The sequence below is a fragment of the Mixophyes fleayi genome, chromosome 2 (genome assembly GCF_038048845.1).
Source record: "Mixophyes fleayi isolate aMixFle1 chromosome 2, aMixFle1.hap1, whole genome shotgun sequence".
NCBI classification, from domain to species: domain Eukaryota; kingdom Metazoa; phylum Chordata; class Amphibia; order Anura; family Limnodynastidae; genus Mixophyes; species Mixophyes fleayi.
Window position 1 is genome coordinate 17,322,322 of NC_134403.1, and position 23,789 is coordinate 17,346,110.

Sequence of the window (23,789 nt, forward strand, 5' to 3'; positions counted from 1 at the left end):
CAGTGTAATTGAATTAGAGTAGACTTAGGTACCTTCACTGGAGTGTCTGGAAGAGATACATCAGACGAGGCAGGACATTCATCTTAAGAGAAATAATCCTACCCATGCAGCAGGTAATTCATTTGCGCCATCTGAGCAGATCCAACTTCATTAGTTTGACAATTCAGTAAAAAATTTCCACATAAACAGGTTCATACCTTGAGGTGAAATAAACCCTTAAATATTTGATTTTTAAATGTTGCCAGGAAAAGTTAAAGCTGCTCTTAAGGAGTCCCTCAGTGTGGGGTGGCAAATGGAGAGGAAAGGCTTCTCTTTTAGAAAATTAAATTTTAAAAGGGTTCCATAAGTAGAGAGAATGTTAAGTTTGGGAGGGAATTATGAGGAGAGGTCGATGTACTTAATTTATAGTTTCCAGATCCAACTACAACGCCTTTAATATCAGAGGAAAGGTGAATTGTCGCTGCCAAGGGCTCCTTCACAAGAGCGAAAATCAGCTGTGACAAGGGGCAACCCTGACGTGTGCCAATAGTAATTGAGAGTGGGGTCAACAATACACAATTTACAGAGACCCTGGCCTAAATCCTCTGAAGAAAGTTGACACCAAATTCAAATCTCTTGAAGGTTTCTATCATAAATGGCCAACTGTTGCGATCAAATGCTTTCTCTGCATCCAGAGAAAGCACCAGGGCTGGGGACTTTTTAGAGTTGATACAGTGAACAAGGCTAATAATTCATCTCGTGTTATCCAGGCTTGTCTACCCAGTATAAAGCCTACTTGGTCATCGCGGATCAATTGGGGGAGCACTATGTTAAGGCGTTTTGCAAGTACCTTCACATAGAACTTGTAGTTCATGTTCAAGAGTGAAATAGGTCTGTAATGTGCACAGTCTTTGCCCTCTTTCGGAATAAAAATGATCCGAGCTTCGAGAGCCTCTTTTGAGAAAGAACAAACACTGTTGAACACATCAGCAAGATAAGGTGAGAGCAGTGAGTAAAACGTTTTATAATATGTGACTGTGAAGCCATCAGGGCCTGGCAATTCATTAGATTTCAAGTTTTTAATAACATCAGAGATTTCTTGAGTGGGCAAGTCCGCATCCAGCACCTCGCATGTACTAGGTAAGAGTCTGGGTAAATTACACTGGGAGAGGAAGTCTCGAGATGACTCTGAAGAAGGGGTTCATCTTTTGTGAGATGTTATAGAGACTATTGTGAAATCGTCTGAACTCTGTAATCTAATTAGGATCATGTGTAACTTTACCAGAAAGTGATTTAATCCGAAGGACATTACTCTGGGATAATTTTGACCTCAGCATGGAAGATTGTAACCTATCTGCTTACTCACCTTATTTATAGAAGGTTTGGTTTAAATACTTAAGAAAGTTCTCTGCTTTAGTGGAAATCAGGAGATTTAGCTCAGCTTTTGCTGCCCCAAGTTTGTTATAGTCCTCTGGTAAACCCGTAGATTTGTGGATCTCATCTAGTCTGGCTAATATGTAGGCAACAATTAGCAATGTTATATAACTGTTCTCCATAGATGTTGTAAGAGGGGATATCTCTGTTCCATAAAATGAAAGGAATCTTTAGTCCCTGCCCTTTGGATATGTTAATGGGTCACATGTTTTCATTTTAAACAAACATTTCAAACATAGATTTACCTCAAGTAAAAAGTGAAAATATTCAACTATTCGCAATAGATTTATATCCCGTGTTCTTCATAATCATCTTCGATTAGCTCATAATCGATCAGAGAGTGATGTGAATGAGCACATATTCTATGTACAGCGCTGCGTAAAATGATTGTTACTACAGAAATATATTACATTATATCAAGCCTTCCCCACGAGAACATTTGCGTATCATCAATTAGCACAATTTAACAAATAGTACTAATTAACACTTACCCAACTAGTGTAATTTTCTTTTTTGGGAAATTAATAATAATAGGTCACTATTATACCTCCCAACAATATATCAATTATCAGGACAAGATCATGTCCATCTGCTCATGCCCTGTCCATGATTGGTCTGGCCCCACCCCGTGGCTAGGGCAGCACAGTGGCTTAGTGGTTAGCACTTCTGCTTCACAGCACTGGGGTCATGAGTTCAATTCCTGACCATGGCCTTATCTGTGTGGAGTTTGTATGTTCTCCCCGTGTTTGCGTGGGTTTCCTCCGGGTGCTCCGGTTTCCTCCCACACTCCAAAAACATGTCTGTGTGTGTATATTAAGGAATTTAGACTGTAAGCTCCAATGGGGCAGGGACTGATGTGAGCGAGTTCTCTGTACAGCGCTATGGAATCAGTGGCACTATATAAATAAATGGTGATGATGATGATGGCTATTCTTTAGATTAGAAGAGTAAATATCAATTTATTTGAGCTGCCTCTTGCCTATTCTACCAATATACAGTATATGGCTCTCTATAGAAACAAATTGTTAAACTAACAGGACATATTTCAATTATTAATTTTATAAATGGTGACAAATCACATGCCCAAGGCTTCTAACGAGCTGCAGCTAATTTACGGAAAGCCCTACATCCCCCATAACTTTCCTCATACCTTAATTGAGCTACAAAGTGGCGTATATAGTTTTTATACTTACAAGTGTAAACAAGGTGTAAAAGTTATGTGCAGCATAGAAACTTAGCAGAAATTATCTTTAGCTAACAATTAAGCTTTAGATTGTAAGCTCTCAGGAGCAGGTAGATCTTCTCTCCTGTTCTTCCTCTTTTCATTACCTATCACTTGTGCTCACCAGGTACATTTTGCACCTCCTCCTTGGGCTATCTGCCCTTGATCCCACTCCTCCACTGGAGCCTCTATCAGTGGCTCTGATACGCTCATGGGCACAGGTTTTATTGAACAGACTGCTTGCACTCCATTGCCCATTTAGGCTTTTATTAGCTGTGTTGAGATTTGTATTGTTATTTGTTTACTGTATTTTCCTGTAATACCATGTACTGTTTTGTAGTTTGCCCTCTGCACGGCTCTGCCGACCATTTGTGGTGTCCTATAAATAAAGGATAATACTAATTGGTCCAGAGCTATTTAGGCAATGAAAGAAAAGTGTTTGTATTACTACCTTCTGTGGTACATTCATCTTTTGCAGTTTCCATATTGGTTCTGGCTCCAGTAACCCCCAGAGTTTTCATCAGTGTATTGGGAATGCCAGACGTCTGTTTGACATTGGAAACACATTGGGGCACAAGATGAAAGTCTTGGATATTGGAGGTGGGTTTCCTGGTCATCCTGATTTCCAACCAAGATTTGAGAAGGTGAGATTAGAGATCAATGTAAACTGATAGATATGAAAAGAGAACAATGAGGCTTATTTATTTGAAGATGTACAGTTACTTGTATTTTTGTGCAATCTTTAGAAAACACATTTGTGCATTTTTTAAGGTCTGCACTGATCTATACTTAATTGGTCCAAAATGGTTCTTAGGCTGGGTACACATTACAGAAAATGTCTCCCGTTGTGTTTTATCAACAACTGAAAAAAAAAAATTACCCATCAGTATGCCGATACACATATCGTACACACTATACATGTTTTACAAGACTTACCTTCAGATCTGTGCATTTAATCTTTCATAACCATCGGCTGAAATGATTGTCACTCTGCACACTCCGTGGAGATCTGTGGACACCGTTGGTCTTGAGTGCAAAAAAATTGCAGAATAGGAATGAGATCATTCCATCGTTGAACGAGTTACTTAGTTAGTTTAAATATCAAAGTTAAACAATATAATATGCTTTGGAATGATAATCTTTCTAATGCGATATCGAGCCGAACGGTCATTCATTGTATGATTGGCCCGGTAATTGGCTGATAGCTCTGTAGTATGTATCCAGCCTTACTCCTCAGACAGATAGGCATTTTCTTGCATTTTAATAATTGTTAATTTAGCATTTTTAAGGTTGGTTTAAACATAATTTTGACGTGTCCGTAGCGCAGGTTGTAGTAATCTGAGTAAATGAGAAGACCACAACCTGTGACACAGAAACCTCAAGTACTACAAAGAAATAGGACCCAGAACTTCCTCTTCCATTACCATCACCCCACAATAGCACCGTTTCTATCAGCGCTGGTAGACCAAAACCCTCTACATAATTTTCCTTAAAAATTTGTAGCTTTTCTTCAACTTATTTCCTACAAAGTGGCAAAATAGAAGTAATATATTGCCGTTTTTCTATACTGATTTTTTTAATGTACAAAATCAATAAATATATCTGACTTGTGGCACTTTTGTCATAGTACATGTATGTTACATTTACATGCATAAGATTACACTGCTATACATTTATACATGTAACACCCCCTTTTCCGGCTAGGGTGTATGTATCAGTTTTTGTGTTCTGTCTGCGAATGAAATTTTTATATTGTATTCCTTACCGCACAGTGTCTCCACCTTGGTCTTGGTGTGATAGGGTCTTTGTTAGGTAGTTTCTCAGCTGTAATAACTCCACCCCCTATTCTAGACCACAGGCACCCACAAATCATCATCATCATCATCAGCTATTTATATAGCGCCTCTAATTCTGCAGCGCTGTACAGAGAACTCACTCACATCAGTCCCTGCCCCATTGGAGTTTACAATCTAAATTCCCTAACATATACACAGAGAGAGACTAGGGTCAATTCGATAGCTGCTAATTAAGCTACTAATATGTTTTTGGAATGTGGGAGGAAATCAGAGCACCCAGAGGAAATCCACACAAACACTGGGAGAATATACAAACTCCACACAGATAAGGCCATGGATATTTATTAGTGACGGCGTGGTCTGCTAAAGCTTTTCTTAGTTTTACTATCAAAATATATTCCTGTATGTCAACCAATATTTAAGAGGTAGGGGTAGGATGAAATTAACACTCTAAACATTAAAATACACTGAAGACAGTCAGTACATTTACCCCCTTACGAACTATGTGTTAAGATGTACCTCTGACCCTCTTAACCTCGCTAGTGCAGGCACATTGAAACTGTAGGCCACACATGCTTACAGAACTGGACTGTTGAGTGCTGAAATGTGTAGAAATTGTCTGTCCTTGACTGCAGTACTTACTACTGAGTTCCATACTGCTTCTGGCACAGGAACTGTTCATTGGGAGCTCCATGTATTCCATTTATATGGGCTGCACACAATTCTCAGATCACCATGTGCTATGCCAAAAGTCATCTGGAGTATTAGACTCTAGGGCATTGGATATGGGTTCTCTGGAGTCATGAATCACATTTCACCATCTGGCAGACAGATGAATATTGGCTTGGCGGACTCCAGGCAAACACTTCCTACACTAATGCGTTCTGCTAACTGTAATGTTTGGTGGAGGAGGAATAACGGTCTGGGGCTGTTTTTCATGATTTGGTCTCAGTCCCTTAGTGCCAGTGAAGATAAGTTTACAATGACATTCTAGCGAATTGTATGCTTCCAACTTTGTGGCAAAAGTTTGGAGAAGGCTCTTTCCTGTTTCAGCATAGCAATACCCCCGTCCACAAAGTGAGGTCCATCAAAAAGTAGGTTCCCAAATTTGGTGTGGAAGAACTTGACCGGCCTGCAGAGCCCTGACTTCAACCCAATTGAACACCTTTGAGATGATTTTTAGCACTTACAGTGAGCCAAGCCTTATCACCCAACATCGGTTCCTAATCTCCAGTGCCTGAATGGGTGCAAACCCCTGCAGCCAAGTTCCAAGATCTAGTTGAAAGGCTTTCCAAAGATTAGAGACTAATATATCAGCTAAGTGAGGACCAACTACATATTAATGCCCATGGTTGTTCATGAGGCACATATGGATGTGATGTTCAGGTGTCCACATACTGTTGGCCATGTAGTATAAATAGGGATAGCGTATGTTGGCAGTTCAGAAGCTCATGGTTCAAATCACATTTCCTTTTCTTTTCCCAGTTTACTGCTGTGATTGTTGAATCATTGGATCAGTATTTTCCCAGTAAAGAGGACGTAGAAATCATTGCAGAGCCCGGGAGATATTATGTGTCCTCTGCTTTTACTCTTGCCACCAATATAATCACAAAGAAAGATTATTATGGGAAAGGTCAGTAAGTAGAATTACTGTGTGTGTATATATATGTGTGTGTGTGTGTGTGTGTGTATACTGAGTATTCACTCAAGTTACACTTTCACCATTCATCTGAAACCCACTTTGATAATATTTGTCTTCTCTTTGCTTGAGTTTAATGATTTCCATGGAACAACTACCATTTCTGGTACTAACAGTTACTCATATCCTCCGTGGAAAGCCTACATAATGATCTCTTAGTGCTGGAGAAGGGTGAAATCTATACTACTAGAAGTAACCGTCGGCTCCTGTTTGGGAGTTTGCCACAATCATGTAATAAAGCCAACTATATAGCAATGGATCAGACTCTGACACCAAAAGGTCCTTAGGGGTGACTATGACAGGAGCCCACCAAAGTATTAGTGTGGGGATATGGGAAGTGGTAAAAGGCAAGGCTAGAAAGTGGAAAACCCCTTTTAATGTGGATATCACATAGTTATGTGTGGGGTTTTCATGTACGTTTTAACAATTTTTAATTTAATAAAGAATTACAAATTAATGTGCTTCTAACATGAAAGTCAATTTTGAATTGTGTTTGCAATTAATTCAGAAAACAGTTATGTACAATTTTTTTAAAATTTCATTAAGGGCTTCTGTCAAGATAATTATATAGATGTGGATAGATGATTTTACAATAACACAATTTTTAATTTCCATTAAAAATACAAATTGGTCTCAACAACCTTTAATTTTTTTAACTTTTTTTTTTACCATTCCAGTGTAAATAACTCTGTGAATATCATGTTGGTATGATTTTAAGAAGAATTTTGACAATTCCACCTGTAGTTTTGCAATTTTAATTTTAGTGCTCATACACATATATAGAAATTCTAAAAAAAAAACCTACTTAACTTACTTGCAAAAAAGTACCAACCATAATTATATCAATTATATTATTTATATATCAATAAATGGAGAACACATTCCACAGAAGGGACAAAAAGCAAAGAAATTTAGGATTGTATATTTGGAAGTTTTCGATTGATGTTCAACTCCATATTCCCCATTGTTGTAGGATAGGATGAGCATGATCTGTAAACTTATTATGGTAATTATAGGTCTGTATTTTATGTATGTCATGCAGGGTCGTGTGTACACTTGACGCTGCCCATAAGTGAATATGTCCAACATTCTCAACACTTCCTCAGTCCCTTTAACTATAAACCTATTTTAACTAGATAATATAGGTGGTTCGTGGAGACCAAGATGCTGAAAATGAGTACATTTATCATTATTCATTTAATTTAAATTGTTTGCTTAATAAGTCTTACATAGGCATGTGACCAGATTGCCTATATATATATATATATATATATTTACCCCCCATTCTCCAATGAGTACATTTCCCCCCATTCTCCAATGAGTACTTTTAGTCCCCCAATTCTCCTTTGAGTACATTTACCCCTTCCCCATTCTGTAATGAGTACTTTTAGCCTTACTCCCCCCATTCTCCAATGAGTACATTTTCTTAGCAAGGAGTACTCATTAGTATTGTCACACACTGGTCCCGCAGATGGGCATTGTTACCTCTCTCTCATAAGCGGTGATCACGGTATCCTGAACTAAGTTTTGGTTCTACAGTTACCATCTGGACTCCTGTTCTGCGCATGTGTCAGCTACCACTCTCTCTTATGACCTCCTACCTGTTCCCATTGGTCCTGGCACTTTGGAGTGCTATTTAAACCTCCCATTTCCTGCTATCCAATGCCTGTTCTTCGAGTTACTCACTCTCATTTGGATTGGGCTTCCTTCGATTTGACTCACCTGCTGTTGCTTTGCATTACCACTCCGTGTTCAGCTATAGCTTCTCTTCGTTGTCTCTACTAGAACTATCGCTGCATCTGTACTCCTCAGCCGTGTCCTATGTTCCATGTTCAGGTCTGCCGCTCCTGCACAGCTTCTACATTATTGGAACTCCAGCCCCATTAGGAACTCTCCACACCTGCTGCTCTGAATTACCATCTATGGATCAGTTAAGTTCCACACCATTACTGTTTCTCACCGAACTGCCGCTGTACCAGTATTTCACCTGCTGCTCCTCTGAGTTACCATCTACGGATCAGCTAAGTTCTACTTCACTACTGTCTGCAATAGGACTACCGCTGTACAAGTAATTCACCTGCTGTTGCTCTGAGTTACCATCAAACGGATCAGCTAAGTTCTACATCACTACTGTCTCCAATAGGACTGCCGCTGTACAAGTAATTCACCTGCTGTTGCTCTGAGTTACCATCAAATGGATCAGCTAAGTTCTACATTACTACTGTCTCTAATTGAACTGCAGCTGTAGTTCCACCTGGATGTATTTACTTCTCTGCACTACCGTCATCCTAATATTCACGGATGATGTTCTGAGTTTCCATCGTTGTGTTAGCCTGATCATCTCTGAGCAGCTCTGTTACTCTTCTCGGCTCAGCTATATGATCTGACCAGATTCCTGTTATTGCCTTCGGTGATTCTCTTCTCTACCATTGTTCTTCCTCTGCATCAGGCTCTACCTGTTGTTCTGCCACCGCTCTCTCAGGGATCCGTGACCTGCAGTAATAGGTGCTGCTAATTCCATACCCTCTCGTAGGGTCTATGGTGAATACCACCTACCGTTAGACTCTGCACCCCTGACCGAACATCTCTTATTGGCAATTGCACGGCACCAGATTTTGTGATGGTAAAACCAGTCCTCAAATGTCTGACCCCCCAGGTGGAGCCTTCTGCTAAGGACATGTTACAACACCTCATCACACGGATTGAACAGCAGGACAACACTCATCGCCAGCTACTACAGTGCTTCCAGACCCTGGCTGGTTGTCTTAATGCACTTCAAGCAGCTCAACCTGTTGTTCCAGTTCCTCCACCTGAACAACCTCCTGGTCACCAGGCCTCTTCTGCATCTGTCTCTGCACTCAGACTCCCCACTCCTGCTAAATTTGATGGGGACCCAAAATTTTGTAGTGGATTTATTAATCAATGTTCTATCCATTTTGAGCTACTACCTCACAATTTCCCCTATGGACAGAACTAAAATCGCATATGTAGTATCTCTATTAACCGACCAAGCCTTGGCATGGGCCTCTCCACTCTGGGAGAGGGATGGCCCCCTGCTCAGTAACTATGCATCCTTTCTGGTCACCTTCCGCCAATTTTTTGATTAAACCCGGTCAGATCACCTCAGCCTCTGCTGGCATCCTCAGATTGCGTCAAGGAAACCAGTCCGTGGCTCAATATGTCATTGAGTTCCGTACATTATCTTCTGAACTATCCTGGAACAATTATGCCCTAGTGCCTTCCTTCTGGCAAGGCTTGTTGGATCGCATCAAAGATGTACTGGCATCCCATGAGCTACCTATCACCTTGGATGCCATTATCTCCCTCTGTAACAGTGTAGACTTGCGAGAGAGGTCAGCAGAGAAGGATGGCTTCCGGCGATTCACATCTCGATCAACTCCACGACCACTCTTACACCCCCCTATTACTGATGAACCTATGCAAATCGGGAGGTCCCGGTTAACCCCTGAGGAACGTGATAGGAGACACCGAGACAAATTGTGCATATACTGTGGCGAGTCCGGTCACTTTCTCAATTCCTGTCACAAGAGGCCGGGAAATGCCAAACACTGATCTGTACCGGGGAGGTCAGATTGGGGCTCACTAAATACTCACCAGATTTCGTGACAAGTATGTACTGCTACAATGTCTGCATTCTTAACTGCTTTATGTGACAAAGATATCAATATACTTAACACGTGTTCATTCATTGATTTTATACAATAATTATGGCATCTTGTCACTCACCGGACGGTTAGTGCCTCTGGTCTGGTACGTGGCTCTCTCTCATTCCTGCCAGCGCCTGTCCTAAGCCGCGGCCGTCCGCCATCTTGACTGGATTGCGCATGTGCAGGTCTCTTGAACTTAAAACCTTGCTTTTAATCCTATGGGTGAATCAATCACCACTCACTATTTAAGGCACCTGTGTCCTTAGTATCGTTGTTTGTTTGTTCTTGGTTCTCATTCCCTTGAGACTCCTAGGTGTTTCCTTCGCTGCATGCCTACACCTGGACAAGCCTTATCTGCTCTTCTGTGGTAAACGTACCCGCTATAGACTGCTTGCCATTCCGCTGCATACCAGCACCTGGACAAGCCTGCTCTGCTCAACAGTGGTTACGTACCCGCCACAGACTATTTGCTATGCAGCTGCTTGCCGGCATTTGGACAAGTCTCCCTTGCTCATCAGGGGTATACCTGCCGCTACAGACTACCCACTATTCCACTGCAGTGGTACAGCTTGCTATCCGCAGACCACTGACGCTTCCACTACCTACCTGCACCTGGATAACTCTTCCCATTACCGCAGTGGTACAACTTGCTATCCGCAGACCACTGACGCTTCCACTACCTACCTTTACCTTGATAACTCTTCTCATCTCAGCAGTGGTACAACTTGCTGTGTGCAGTCCACTGACTCTCCCCGCTACTCACCTGCACTGGCACGAGCCTTCACTGTCCCTCAGTTGTTATACCTATCTCCTGCTGCAAGTCACTGATTCTCCTGCTGCATAGCTGCAAGTCGCTGACTCTCCATTGACATTCCTTATCCTAAGTTGTTGTACTGTTCCAACCATTCACCATATTGCCCAGAGGATCGCTGTGATAAACTCCGCCCCTCTGGTAAGCATAATCACACCTGGTGAATCCTGGGTAGAAACTCCTAGTGCCCATGACACATCTGTGTTTCTTTCCTCACTTCCTCCAGTTCAATAAGTTGGCTAGAGATTACACTGCCCACATTATACCCAACCCTATGCCAAGCAGCCAGTCACCGAATTACAGCTGTGGTTCGTGATACGATTCCGTCTAGCAGCTTTCCATGCTCTCGTTAAAACCAACATAACAAAATTAAACACATTTTTAAGTATACCAGAACATATTTTAATAACAGTATATTTACCCCACAGGTGATGCTCTGAAAAAGAGAACTGGCTTCTGTATCTTTGTGTTTTTATTTGGTCATGGAACTACTCAGAGACCTCTAATATCCTTCTATTACACAATGTGTCATCCCATGTAATATAAATATAGAGTCGTAACCAATGCTCTTCATCTTATAGGAGCTGACGGGAAAGAAAGAAGAAAACTCTCCTATTATCTAAATGATGGGCTGTTTGGGTCATTTTTATACTCCAACATATTCAGAGAAGAGAAAAGCATAAAACCAACAGTGGTAAAGGTAAGTGATTATAACTATTGCTGATCAATACAGAAAGGAACTGGGACAGCACACACAAAGAAGTTGTTTTAGTTGTGCAAAAATCACTTGTAAAATGTCTAATATGATGTAATCTGTTTTATTTTAAAATATCAATGTTACCATGTTACCATGTTTTTAAACCATTTAAATACTATTAATTTTGGAGTCCTTTATTGAGGGTTTTATTTTTTGGGGGCACTGGTCCCAGTGCAGAGAGAAATCCAGGTATTTTCCTCTTCCCCTGCTTGGGGAGATCATAATGTACAATATCCGGGGAACGCTACATGGTGAATTCACAGTGGTCTAGCGATCTTCTATAATATGAGACTGCACGATCCTCTACATTGCTCAATATGAATGTTATGCACATTACTACAGGGCAGGGCCGGACTGGCCATCTGGCACTTCTGGCAAATGCCAGAAGGGCCGATGGCCAGATGGGCCGTTTGCTAGCTGGCCGGCCCCATTGCTCAGCGCACAGACTGTCATGCCGGAATTCGGCATGACAGTCTGTGCGCTGAGCAATGGGGCCAGCACTACACTTACTGATTGCCGCGCGTCCCCTCCTCCCCTCCGATGAAATGAATGGATCTGCCGAAGACTGTCACATGGGACGTGCACCATGTGATAAGTGCCGTCCCATGTGATAGAAGACACTACAGAGCGCGCCGCGGAGCGCACAAGGTAAGGGGGGGTAGTTTGTGTACAGGGGATCTATGACAGATTTTGTGAGTGTGACAGGGGATCTATGACAGGTTTTGTGAGTGTGACAGGGGATCTATGACAGATTTTGTGAGTGTGACAGGGGATCTATGAAAGGTTTTGTGAGTGTGACAGGGGATCTATGACAGATTTTGTGAGTGTGACAGGGGATCTATGAAAGGTTTTGTGAGTGTGACAGGGGATCTATGACAGGTTTTGTGAGTGTGACAGGGGATCTATGACAGATTTTGTGAGTGTGACAGGGGATCTATGAAAGGTTTTGTGAGTGTGACAGGGGTTCTATGACAGGTTTTGTGAGTGTGACAGGGGATCTATGACAGATTTTGTGAGTGTGACAGGGGATCTATGAAAGGTTTTGTGAGTGTGACAGGGGTTCTATAACAGGTTTTGTGAGTGTGACAGGGGATCTATGACAGATTTTGTGAGTGCGACAGGGGATCTATGACAGATTTTGTGAGTGTGACAGGGGATCTATGACAGGTTTTGTGAGTGTGACAGGGGATCTATGACAGGTTTTGTGTGTGTGACAGGGGATCTATGGTAGGTTTTGTGTGCGACAGGGGATCTATAGTATGTGTGCGACAGGGGATCTATAGTATGTGTGTTTGGGCCAGTGTATGACTAGAATGTGTGTGTTACAGTGTAACTATAGTATGTTTTGTGTGTGACAGGGTATGACTATAGAGTGTGTATGTGTGTGACAGGGTATGACTACTGTATGTGTGTGGGGGCCGGTGTATGACTATAATGTGTGAGGGGGGAGGGTCTTAATATAATGTGGGAGGTAGGCTATTAATCTAATGGTGAATTGCAGGTAGGGGCTAATTATTGGGTGCTATTTTTTTTGTGAGGTGATGGTGGGGCTATTTAATAGTGGGGCCTAACAATTTAAGATGGAGTGATTGGATTTTTAATTTAATGCTGGGGTGGTTTGGGAGCTATTAATTGAATGTGGGGCTGTTTGGGGAAAATGAGGTCTATTTATTAAATGTGATTATGAGTTAATGCCTGGGGGGGTTGTGGGAAATGGATATATTTATTAAACGTAAATGCTATTTAATTTCTTGCTGGAGTTGTTTGGAGAGAGGTAAATAGTTTTATTTATTAAATTGGAATACTATTTAATGTCATGGCTAGTTGGAGGGAAATTGATGTATTTATCAAATGTGAATACTAGTATTTTAATGTTGGGGCTGCAGTGAGGCCTAATTATAAAACGTGGGTGTTATATTGATTTAACACCGGGGCTAAATTTCATGTACTCAATTTTTTTTTTAAATAGGGCATCCAACATTCCAGGATCCAGACAAGCAGCAACTACAAGAACAGTTGGGAGATATGTCCTGCTTCACACTGTACTGCTTGTTAAGGCAGAACTGCGTGCACCTAACAGTAGTGCACATAGTATTGCCTGTGTATTTGTCAAAAATGTGTCTAATAGCCAAATTACATCATAGGAGCCCCCCTGACTTAAGTACCAGGGCCCCCCGAGCCTTAATCCAGTTCTGGTCAGCAGGAGGAATCTGTGCTTCCAGTCCAGGGCAGGACACAGCTTGCAGAGCAAGCCGAGGAGCTCTAAGTCTCATGAGATTTATTAATCTCGTGAGACTAAGAGCTTCCCTGCTCACTCTACAGGAATGTCAGCAGCATTAGAAGCATAGATAAGTACAGTGGGCTAGGGGTGTCAAAATGTGTCTGGGGGGGTGACGTAATGTGGATGGGGAGGGCCTGATAAATGTAATGTTTTATTATAATGTATGTATCAATGCACCATTTTGACCACGCCCTCAACATAATGTAGCCATGCTCTTGGCGGCGCACCAAATGCGCTGTGGCACGTGTTTTTTTTCCTGCTCATCAACAGAGGTGGGCCCGTGTGCTTTAAATGCCAGGGCTGATTTTTAGTCCCAGTCCGGCCCTGCTACAGGGTCAGATCAAGTACCTACCTGTGAACTTTCCGGCTGTCATAGTCATAGACCAGTAATGAGCTAGACCTTCTGTTCTTGCAGGCCATCAGATATCCTAGTGCCAAACATTCTTCCAGTGCTTATGTTATGCTTATAAATACCTGTAACTAATTGTTGTATGATAGGAGTATAGCTATACACTTACTATGTGCTTATGATATTTATATGAATGTCAAGCAGGACGATATTTACAATTGATGCTGCCCATAAGTGAACATGTCGCACATTCTGCATCAGTTCATTGGAAAAAAATAAATAATGTTTTTATATTTTTAATTATATAAAATTGGTGGTTTGTGAAGAAAATGAGTAAATTTAAATGTATTTGTTTTGCTGCCCACTGAATAGGTCTTACCTAGGCATGTGACCAGTTTGCCTATATGTTAAACAGGCCTTGACGTTATCTACCAATTCAGCATGTAAGAAACACATGTCAGCTGTCATGGTGGTGGAAAACACCATAAGCAGGGCTGGCAATAAGGTAAAAAATTTATTGTGGCCCCATTCTCTGCCAAACTGATATAAAATGCCTCTAGATCTGGCTCTGTATCACTACCCACTCACATCTGTATCAAGATGCGAAATGCGTCATCACACAGCAGTAGAAACCTGAATCGTATCATCACACCCCACCCATAGATGTGCAATAAGACTATTCCCACCACTGTGCATCTGTCACTCACCGGACTGTGAGTGCTTCCTCCCGGACATTTAGGAACCGTGGCCGTCCTCCATCCTGAGGGACTGCGCATGCGCAGCCCTTTCTATACCTCCAGTGTATGTTCCTTTAACTTAATTGGCAGATCAGGCAACCTCCCTATATTAAGCACCTGTGGTCATCACCACAGTGCCTGATCTTGGAGTCTCATTCCCCGTGAGTCTCTGAAGGTGTTCCTGTGTTTCCTTGTTTATTCAGCCCTGCTGATTCCTGTGGTTTCCAAACCACTTCTACCTCTGTGGTTTCCAAACCACTTCTGCTACTGTGGTTCCCATACCACTTCTACCATCTGCTGAATCATCGCGACTGTGAGCTGATTCCTATCCGCTGCCTCCGTGCACTACAGTCTTCTAATCACTTCAACTCTACCATGTATCATTGGGACTGTTAGCTGATGCCTATCCGCTGCCTCCGTGCATTACAGGCTTCAACCACATCCACTCACCTGTTCATGATTGTGACTGCCAGCTGATTCCTATCCGCTGCCTCCGTGCACTACAGGCTTCAACCTGCAACTCGTCTGTGTTTCATCATCGTGACTGCTAGCTGATTCCTATCCGCTGCCTCCGTGCACTACAGTCTTCAACCTGCAACCCGTCTGTGTTTCATCGTGACTGTTTGGCTGATTCCTATCCGCTGCCTCTGTGCGCTTCAGTCTTCAGTCCTTGTCAACGCTCCCGTGTTTTCTTGAGTCTGCCTCCACTATTGCTACCCGCTATTCTCCGTGATCAACAGTGCCTGTTCAACTCTGCTCTCCCGTGTCCCATCGTTACTGCACCTGCTGGTTGCTATTGGCTACCTCCGTGTTCCCGCAGAGACCCGCTGCTGCTACTCCTCAGCACTACTCATCCATCTACTGCTGATCCGCTCTCCACGCTTTCCTGTGTTCCCTGCTGGTCTACCTTCCCGTGCGCTGCACCTACTAGACCACCGCTTCACCCATCCAGGGACTTCGCATCCTGCCGGCCTCCTGCCGTTCAGGTATCTCTGCACTCCTGTCTGACTGCCTCCTGAACCACGGTATGCATACTTCTCATTGACTGTGCTGTGTATTGCATACCTTGCTGGACTGTGTTGGTTCTCCTCTGGAGTGTGCTATCCGCTGAGTCTATTGCCATCATTGACTGTGTTATCTTATGCTGGACTACTTCAAGAGACTTTCTATATTGGCAGTATTGTTCAGTCATTTATACATTTATATTGTGCATATTACTGTGGATCAAAGTCAAGGTGCCCGTGTATATATTGTGTTGCAGTCTCTCCCCGTGCACCTCCTCACATATATATTCAGTAGTACAACTTGCTAACGCAGACCACTGACTCCCCGGATATCTCCACTTGGATTCCATTCCTTCACTCAGACAGCGGTACAACTTGCTATCCGCAGACCGCTGACTCTCATCACCTCCTCGTTTCTGTTGGACATTCCTCCTCACTATAGCAGTGGTACAACTTGCTACCGCAGACCACTGACTACCTTCACGTGTCCTTTGTCCATACAGTTCCTCGTGTATTACTACCTCCATATTGCCAGTGCTGCTAGTCATAGACTTTCCTGAGCATCTCATCATCTGCTATTTCCTGTTCCGTGATCACCCTGCTACCAGAGTACCATATTACCACCTATACTGCTCTGGTAAGCCTATCACCTGGTGATCCCTGGGTAAAGACTCCTAGTGCCCGTGACAGTAAGATCAGGCCATGACAGACCCAGATACGGAACCTACTGCTAAAGAGATGCTGCAGCATCTGGTCAGCCGTGTGGAGCAACAGGATGCTCGCCAACAGCTGTTACTTCAATGTTACCAATCGTTAACCTCCCAAGGAACATCTGGACAGACTGTTACAGCTAGTATTGAAGCTCCTGTGCTTTCCTCCGTTTCCCCAGTGCCATCCCAGGTGTCTACAGCTCCTACGCTTCACCTGCCTACTCCGTCAAAATATGACGGGGACCCCAAAACTTGTAGAGGTTTCCTTAACCAATGTTCAGTCCATTTTGAACTCCAACCTCAAAATTTTTCTACCCATCGTTCCAGAGTGGCCTATCTTATCTCATTGTTTTCTGGACAAGCCCTGGCTTGGGCCTCCCCTCTGTGGGAAAGAAACGATCCAATTCTACAAGATAGTGCCAAATTCATTTCCACGTTCCGAAGTGTGTTCGATGAACCAGGTCGTGTGACCTCCGCTGCTTCCAGCATTCTTCGTTTGCGACAAGGCTCCCATACAGTAGGACAGTATGTCATTCAATTTAGGATCTTAGCCTCTGAACTTCAGTGGAACACTGAAGCATTAGTTGCCGCCTTCTGGCAGGGGCTCTCCGATAAAATTAAAGATGCACTGACTACCCAAGAGCTTCCTTCGTCACTAGAAGATTTGATCTCTCTTTGCCATCGTGTAGACATGAGATTTCGTGAAAGAGAATCTGAGAAAACAACTTCTGCTAAAGCACCTCTTCGTTTAAACCCTCAATTTCGTCCAGTTTCACCTTCTGTGATTCCCATGGAGATAGGACGTTCCAAATTATCTTTAGAAGAGAGGAAACGAAGAGTAAAGAATAGACTCTGTATCTATTGTGCTGATTCCACACATATGCTCAGTTCTTGCCCTAAGAAATCGGGAAATGCCAGGCCCTAACTAGTTCTGGAGAGGTGAAGTTAGGGTCCCTGGAGTCCTCTCCATTGTCTATGAAATCTAAAGTCTGCGCTTTCGATGTTACGATTTCCTTTGCTACTAAATCCTTTGAGTCACAGGCATTGATTGATTCCGGAGCAGCAGGAAATTTCATTTCTAAATCACTAGTGAATCAATGGTCCCTACCAGTGATCACTTTAAAAACACCCATTACTGTGACGGCTATAGATGGATCACGTCTCATCAATGGTCTCATCACCCAGAGTACGTCTCCAGTAACCCTTCAGATTGGTGTACTACACCATGAAGAAATTTCGTTTTTAATTCTTCCTGTTACGACAAGTCCGATTGTCTTAGGCCTTCCATGGCTTCAATGTCACTCTCCCCAGATTGACTGGCGCACCCCTCAAGTTACGTCTTGGGGGCCTGAATGTCACCATCGTTGTCTCTCTCAAGTTATTCCTCTTAAAGTACAGCAATCTTCCATCTCATCTTCCTCCCCGGGACTCCCTCCTCAGTATGCTTCATTTGCCGATGTGTTTGATAAAGCTCAGTCTGAACGTCTTCCTCCTCATCGTTCTTGGGATTGTCCGATCGACCTTCTACCTGGCAAGACTCCTCCCAGGGGTCGGGTCTATCCTCTCTCGTTACCTGAAACTCAAGCCACATCTGAGTACATACAGGAGAATCTCCAGCGTGGGTTCATTCGACCTTCCACCTCTCCCGCTGGAGCTGGGTTCTTCTTCGTCAAAAAGAAGGATGGATCATTACGCCCTTGTATAGATTTTCGTGGACTCAACGCCATTACTATCAAGAATCGGTATCCCATTCCGCTGATCACTGAGCTATTTGATCGCATCAAGGGAGCTCGGATATTTACTAAGTTGGATCTTCGTGGTGCCTACAATTTAATTAGAATCCGTTCCGGTGACGAATGGAAGACCGCGTTTAACACCAGAGATGGGCATTACGAATATTTAGTAATGCCCTTCGGGCTGTGTAATGCCCCCGCGGTTTTCCAGGGTTTCATCAATGAGATCTTTCGGGACTTATTATATGTATGTGTCGTTGTCTACCTGGACGACATATTGATCTTCTCACAGGACCTGCCTTCTCATCACCAACATGTGGCAGAGGTCCTCTCCAGACTTCGGAAAAACTCATTGTTCTGTAAATTGGAAAAATGTTCATTCGAGTTACCCCAGATTCCATTCTTGGGGTATATAGTTTCCGGAGTTGGCCTGAAGATGGATCCAGACAAAGTAAATGCTGTACTACATTGGCCTCAGCCAACTACTCTTCGTGCCATCCAGCGTTTTTTAGGTTTTGCCAATTACTATAGACGCTTCATTCAAGACTTCTCATCCATTGCATCTCCCATTGTGGCCTTAACTCGGAAAGGGGCTAATACTAAGCAATGGTCATCTGAGGCTCTCCAAGCCTTTCAAATCCTCAAAGAGTCCTTCTCGTCTGCTCCCATTCTGCGACAACCTGATGTGACACTCCCCTTCTTCCTAGAAGTAGATGCCTCTAATGTGGGCTTAGGAGCTATTCTCTCCCAACGCTCGGAGCAACAAAAATTACATCCTTGTGCCTTCTACTCTCGGGGTCTTCTGCCCGCAGAGAAAAACTATACTATCGGGGACAAGGAGTTGCTGGCCATCAAAGCTGCATTAGAGGAATGGAGATACTTGTTGGAAGGAGCTCGCCATCCGGTGACGATCTTCACGGATCATAAGAACTTGTCATATTTGCAATCTGCTCAATGCTTGAACCCTCGTCAAGCAAGATGGTCTCTTTTCTTTTCCCGTTTTGAATTAATTATAACCTTCAAACCAGCTGCTAAGAACAAGAAAGCTGACGCTCTATCTCGAGCTTTTGTGACGTCCTCTGATGTAGAAGAGGTTCCCAACCATGCTATTCTAGACCCCAAATGTATTTCTCTGGCTGCTTCATCCACCAAAATGCTACCATTTGGGAAGACCCTCGTGCCTCCTACTCTGAGGAGGAAAATCCTTTCGTGGTTCCATGCCTCTCGTTTTTCTGGACACGCCGGTGAACATAAGACCTTTGAGATTCTCTCTCGTAGTTACTGGTGGCCTTCAATGAGGAGAGACGTCAAAGAGTTTATTGCTTCCTGTGATTTATGTTCTCAGTTCAAATCCTCCCGCAGAACTCCAGCAGGGTTGCTGCGACCACTACCCATTCCGTCCAAGCCTTGGACCCATATTAGTATGGATTTCGTTACTGATTTGCCACCAAGTAAGAATCACAATACTATTTGGGTAGTGGTAGACAGATTTTCGAAGATGGCTCATTTCGTCCCTCTGTCCGGTTTACCTTCCTCGTCTACTCTGGCTGAACATTTCATTAAAGAAATCTTCCGCATCCATGGATGTCCGTCTGAGATTGTGTCAGATAGAGGAGTACAATTCGTTTCCAGATTCTGGCGGGCCCTTTGTAAAACCTTGGGCATACGATTAGCACTCTCATCGTCTTACCATCCGCAATCTAACGGACAAACGGAACGAGTCAATCAAGATCTTGAGACTTTTATTAGGATGTTCTCTTCAGCCAACCAAGACAACTGGGTAGAATTGCTCCCTTGGGCTGAATTCGCCCATAACAACATGTACCATGAGTCATCATCCAAAACTCCATTCTTTGTGGTCTACGGTCACCATCCGTCTTTTCCGGAATTTCCTGCCCTCCCGCCCACCCAAGTTCCTGCTGTGGAGACTGCTTGTCAGACCTTCAAAAATATCTGGTCTCAGGTCAAAACCTGTTTAAAGAAGACATCTAACAAATATAAGTCTTTCGCAGATAAGAAGAGGCGGGCTATTCCACCACTAAAAATTGGAGATCGTGTCTGGTTATCTACCAAAAATATTCGTTTGAAGGTTCCATCTATGAAATTCGCCCCTCGTTTTATTGGTCCATATAGGATCATTCAAGTTATCAATCCAGTATGTGTTAAACTTCTTCTTCCTAAGAATCTTCGGATCTCCAATGCCTTCCATGTGTCCTTGCTCAAACCTCTCATCATCAACCGTTTCTCGACTCCTTCCTCAGCACCGCAGCCAGTTCAAGTTCATCAGGAGGAGGATTTCGAGATTACTGAGGTATTGGATGCAAAAATTTCGCGAGGAGTCCTCCGTTTCCTCGTTCATTGGAAGGGCTTTGGTCCTGAGGAGCGTTCATGGATCAAAGCTGAAGATCTTAATGCTCCTGCCCTTCTGAAGAAGTTTTATTCCAAAAATCCGGACAAGCCCGGTTCCAGGCGTTCTGTGCCCACCTTTAAAAGGGGGGGTACTGTCACTCACCGGACTGTGAGTGCTTCCTCCCGGACATTTAGGAACCGTGGCCGTCCTCCATCCTGAGGGACTGCGCATGCGCAGCCCTTTCTATACCTCCAGTGTATGTTCCTTTAACTTAATTGGCAGATCAGGCAACCTCCCTATATTAAGCACCTGTGGTCATCACCACAGTGCCTGATCTTGGAGTCTCATTCCCCGTGAGTCTCTGAAGGTGTTCCTGTGTTTCCTTGTTTATTCAGCCCTGCTGATTCCTGTGGTTTCCAAACCACTTCTACCTCTGTGGTTTCCAAACCACTTCTGCTACTGTGGTTCCCATACCACTTCTACCATCTGCTGAATCATCGCGACTGTGAGCTGATTCCTATCCGCTGCCTCCGTGCACTACAGTCTTCTAATCACTTCAACTCTACCATGTATCATTGGGACTGTTAGCTGATGCCTATCCGCTGCCTCCGTGCATTACAGGCTTCAACCACATCCACTCACCTGTTCATGATTGTGACTGCCAGCTGATTCCTATCCGCTGCCTCCGTGCACTACAGGCTTCAACCTGCAACTCGTCTGTGTTTCATCATCGTGACTGCTAGCTGATTCCTATCCGCTGCCTCCGTGCACTACAGTCTTCAACCTGCAACCCGTCTGTGTTTCATCGTGACTGTTTGGCTGATTCCTATCCGCTGCCTCTGTGCGCTTCAGTCTTCAGTCCTTGTCAACGCTCCCGTGTTTTCTTGAGTCTGCCTCCACTATTGCTACCCGCTATTCTCCGTGATCAACAGTGCCTGTTCAACTCTGCTCTCCCGTGTCCCATCGTTACTGCACCTGCTGGTTGCTATTGGCTACCTCCGTGTTCCCGCAGAGACCCGCTGCTGCTACTCCTCAGCACTACTCATCCATCTACTGCTGATCCGCTCTCCACGCTTTCCTGTGTTCCCTGCTGGTCTACCTTCCCGTGCGCTGCACCTACTAGACCACCGCTTCACCCATCCAGGGACTTCGCATCCTGCCGGCCTCCTGCCGTTCAGGTATCTCTGCACTCCTGTCTGACTGCCTCCTGAACCACGGTATGCATACTTCTCATTGACTGTGCTGTGTATTGCATACCTTGCTGGACTGTGTTGGTTCTCCTCTGGAGTGTGCTATCCGCTGAGTCTATTGCCATCATTGACTGTGTTATCTTATGCTGGACTACTTCAAGAGACTTTCTATATTGGCAGTATTGTTCAGTCATTTATACATTTATATTGTGCATATTACTGTGGATCAAAGTCAAGGTGCCCGTGTATATATTGTGTTGCAGTCTCTCCCCGTGCACCTCCTCACATATATATTCAGTAGTACAACTTGCTAACGCAGACCACTGACTCCCCGGATATCTCCACTTGGATTCCATTCCTTCACTCAGACAGCGGTACAACTTGCTATCCGCAGACCGCTGACTCTCATCACCTCCTCGTTTCTGTTGGACATTCCTCCTCACTATAGCAGTGGTACAACTTGCTACCGCAGACCACTGACTACCTTCACGTGTCCTTTGTCCATACAGTTCCTCGTGTATTACTACCTCCATATTGCCAGTGCTGCTAGTCATAGACTTTCCTGAGCATCTCATCATCTGCTATTTCCTGTTCCGTGATCACCCTGCTACCAGAGTACCATATTACCACCTATACTGCTCTGGTAAGCCTATCACCTGGTGATCCCTGGGTAAAGACTCCTAGTGCCCGTGACAGCATCCTTTGGACGGCCATACATACATATATTAGGTTGCCCTGACTTTTTAGACCTTTCCTCTGTATCTCGCAGAAGCTAGGTCTACAAAATTGGAAAGCATGATTTATTGTGATGGGAGAGGGGTGGTTTAAAAAAAAATATGTTTTTTTTTGTGGGTCCTTTAGGTCCTAAATGTAAATGTTTTTTTTAAACCCATCACTACCCTGAGCCCTAACATAACAAAGAAACTCTGGTGAGCATAAAGGTTATTGCTTCCATCCTTCAGTGTGTAGATTTATTCTAACACTTTCAGCATCTTCATCATCATTTATTTCTATAGCGCCACTGATTCCGCAGTGCTGTACAGAGAACTCATTCACATCAGTCCCTGCCCCATTGGAGCTTACAGTCTAAATTCCCTAACATACACAGACAGACAGACAGAGAGAGAGAGAGAGAGAGAGAGAGACTTGGGTCAATTTTGATAGCAGCCAATTAACCTACTAGTTAAGGCTCTGGTCGGGTATTGAACTCATGACCTCAGCGCTGTGAGGCAGAAGTGCTAACCACTTAGCCACAGTGATTCAATTATTATATGTCAGTGGAGGAAGCCGTCTGATTAGGAGAACCATTGACTCTGAATATGTCATTCAAACCTTATCACTATTGGATTTACCAATCCATGTAATTTACTTCCTAGAGAGAAGGTCCCAGCTATTCTAATAAGCCAATCTAATAAGTATAACCATGTTTTATAACTCTCTCCCCACAGGACATGCTCCCTTTGGCAGAATGTTTCCCCAGTAAACTTTGGGGACCCTGCTGCACAGAAAAGGATATACTCTTTGAAGAAATTGAGCTACCAGAGCTGGAAATGGGGGATTGGATCATTTTCCAAAATATGGGAGCTTATCACATGACTCTGAGAACCATCTTTAACGGATTTCCTTCTCCAAATGTGAATTACATTCTCAGCAAAGAAAATAGAAGATATTTGAGAAACTATCACAAGTTGAGCAATATATATCTATAGGCCTTTTCTCATTTTAAGTTTTCATATACAATACTAATTGCAGAATATTTAGCTTTTGCTTTTTACTGTGGTGGTGCATCACATGTTATCTGTCTTATTTCTAACATATACTGATTATATATTCTTAAATATACTCCTTTCATTTACATATTATATTCTAAAATAAACTTTATTGAACATTTTTACCAGAAACATTATTATATATTTTATAACTGTGGCCAGTGGTCAAAGTGGTGGTAAGGGCGTTTAAAAGTGGTAGACTTGCCTTGAGTTTGATGACAACGTGGGTGCTATATGTCTGGAGTTTGTCTGTTGCCACTGTCCATCTAGTCCTCCTCTCCCCACCCCTCTGTTGCTAAT

The 23,789-nt window shown here is 43.4% G+C and overlaps 1 protein-coding gene across 1 annotated transcript in view; it reads left to right on the plus strand.

Annotated features, from left to right (window-relative positions):
* The window catches only part of LOC142140739 (antizyme inhibitor 2-like), a 65,821-nt gene extending 42,316 nt beyond the window's left edge, over positions 1 to 23,505 (plus strand). Inside the window, exons 6-9 of the mRNA XM_075198580.1 lie at positions 3,114 to 3,279; positions 5,917 to 6,064; positions 11,191 to 11,309; positions 23,169 to 23,505. Of these exons, the coding sequence (XP_075054681.1) occupies positions 3,114 to 3,279; positions 5,917 to 6,064; positions 11,191 to 11,309; positions 23,169 to 23,429 (694 nt within the window). The 3' untranslated portion in view covers positions 23,430 to 23,505. The remainder of the gene's footprint in view (positions 1 to 3,113; positions 3,280 to 5,916; positions 6,065 to 11,190; positions 11,310 to 23,168) is intronic.
* Positions 23,506 to 23,789: the final 284 nt, after the last annotated feature.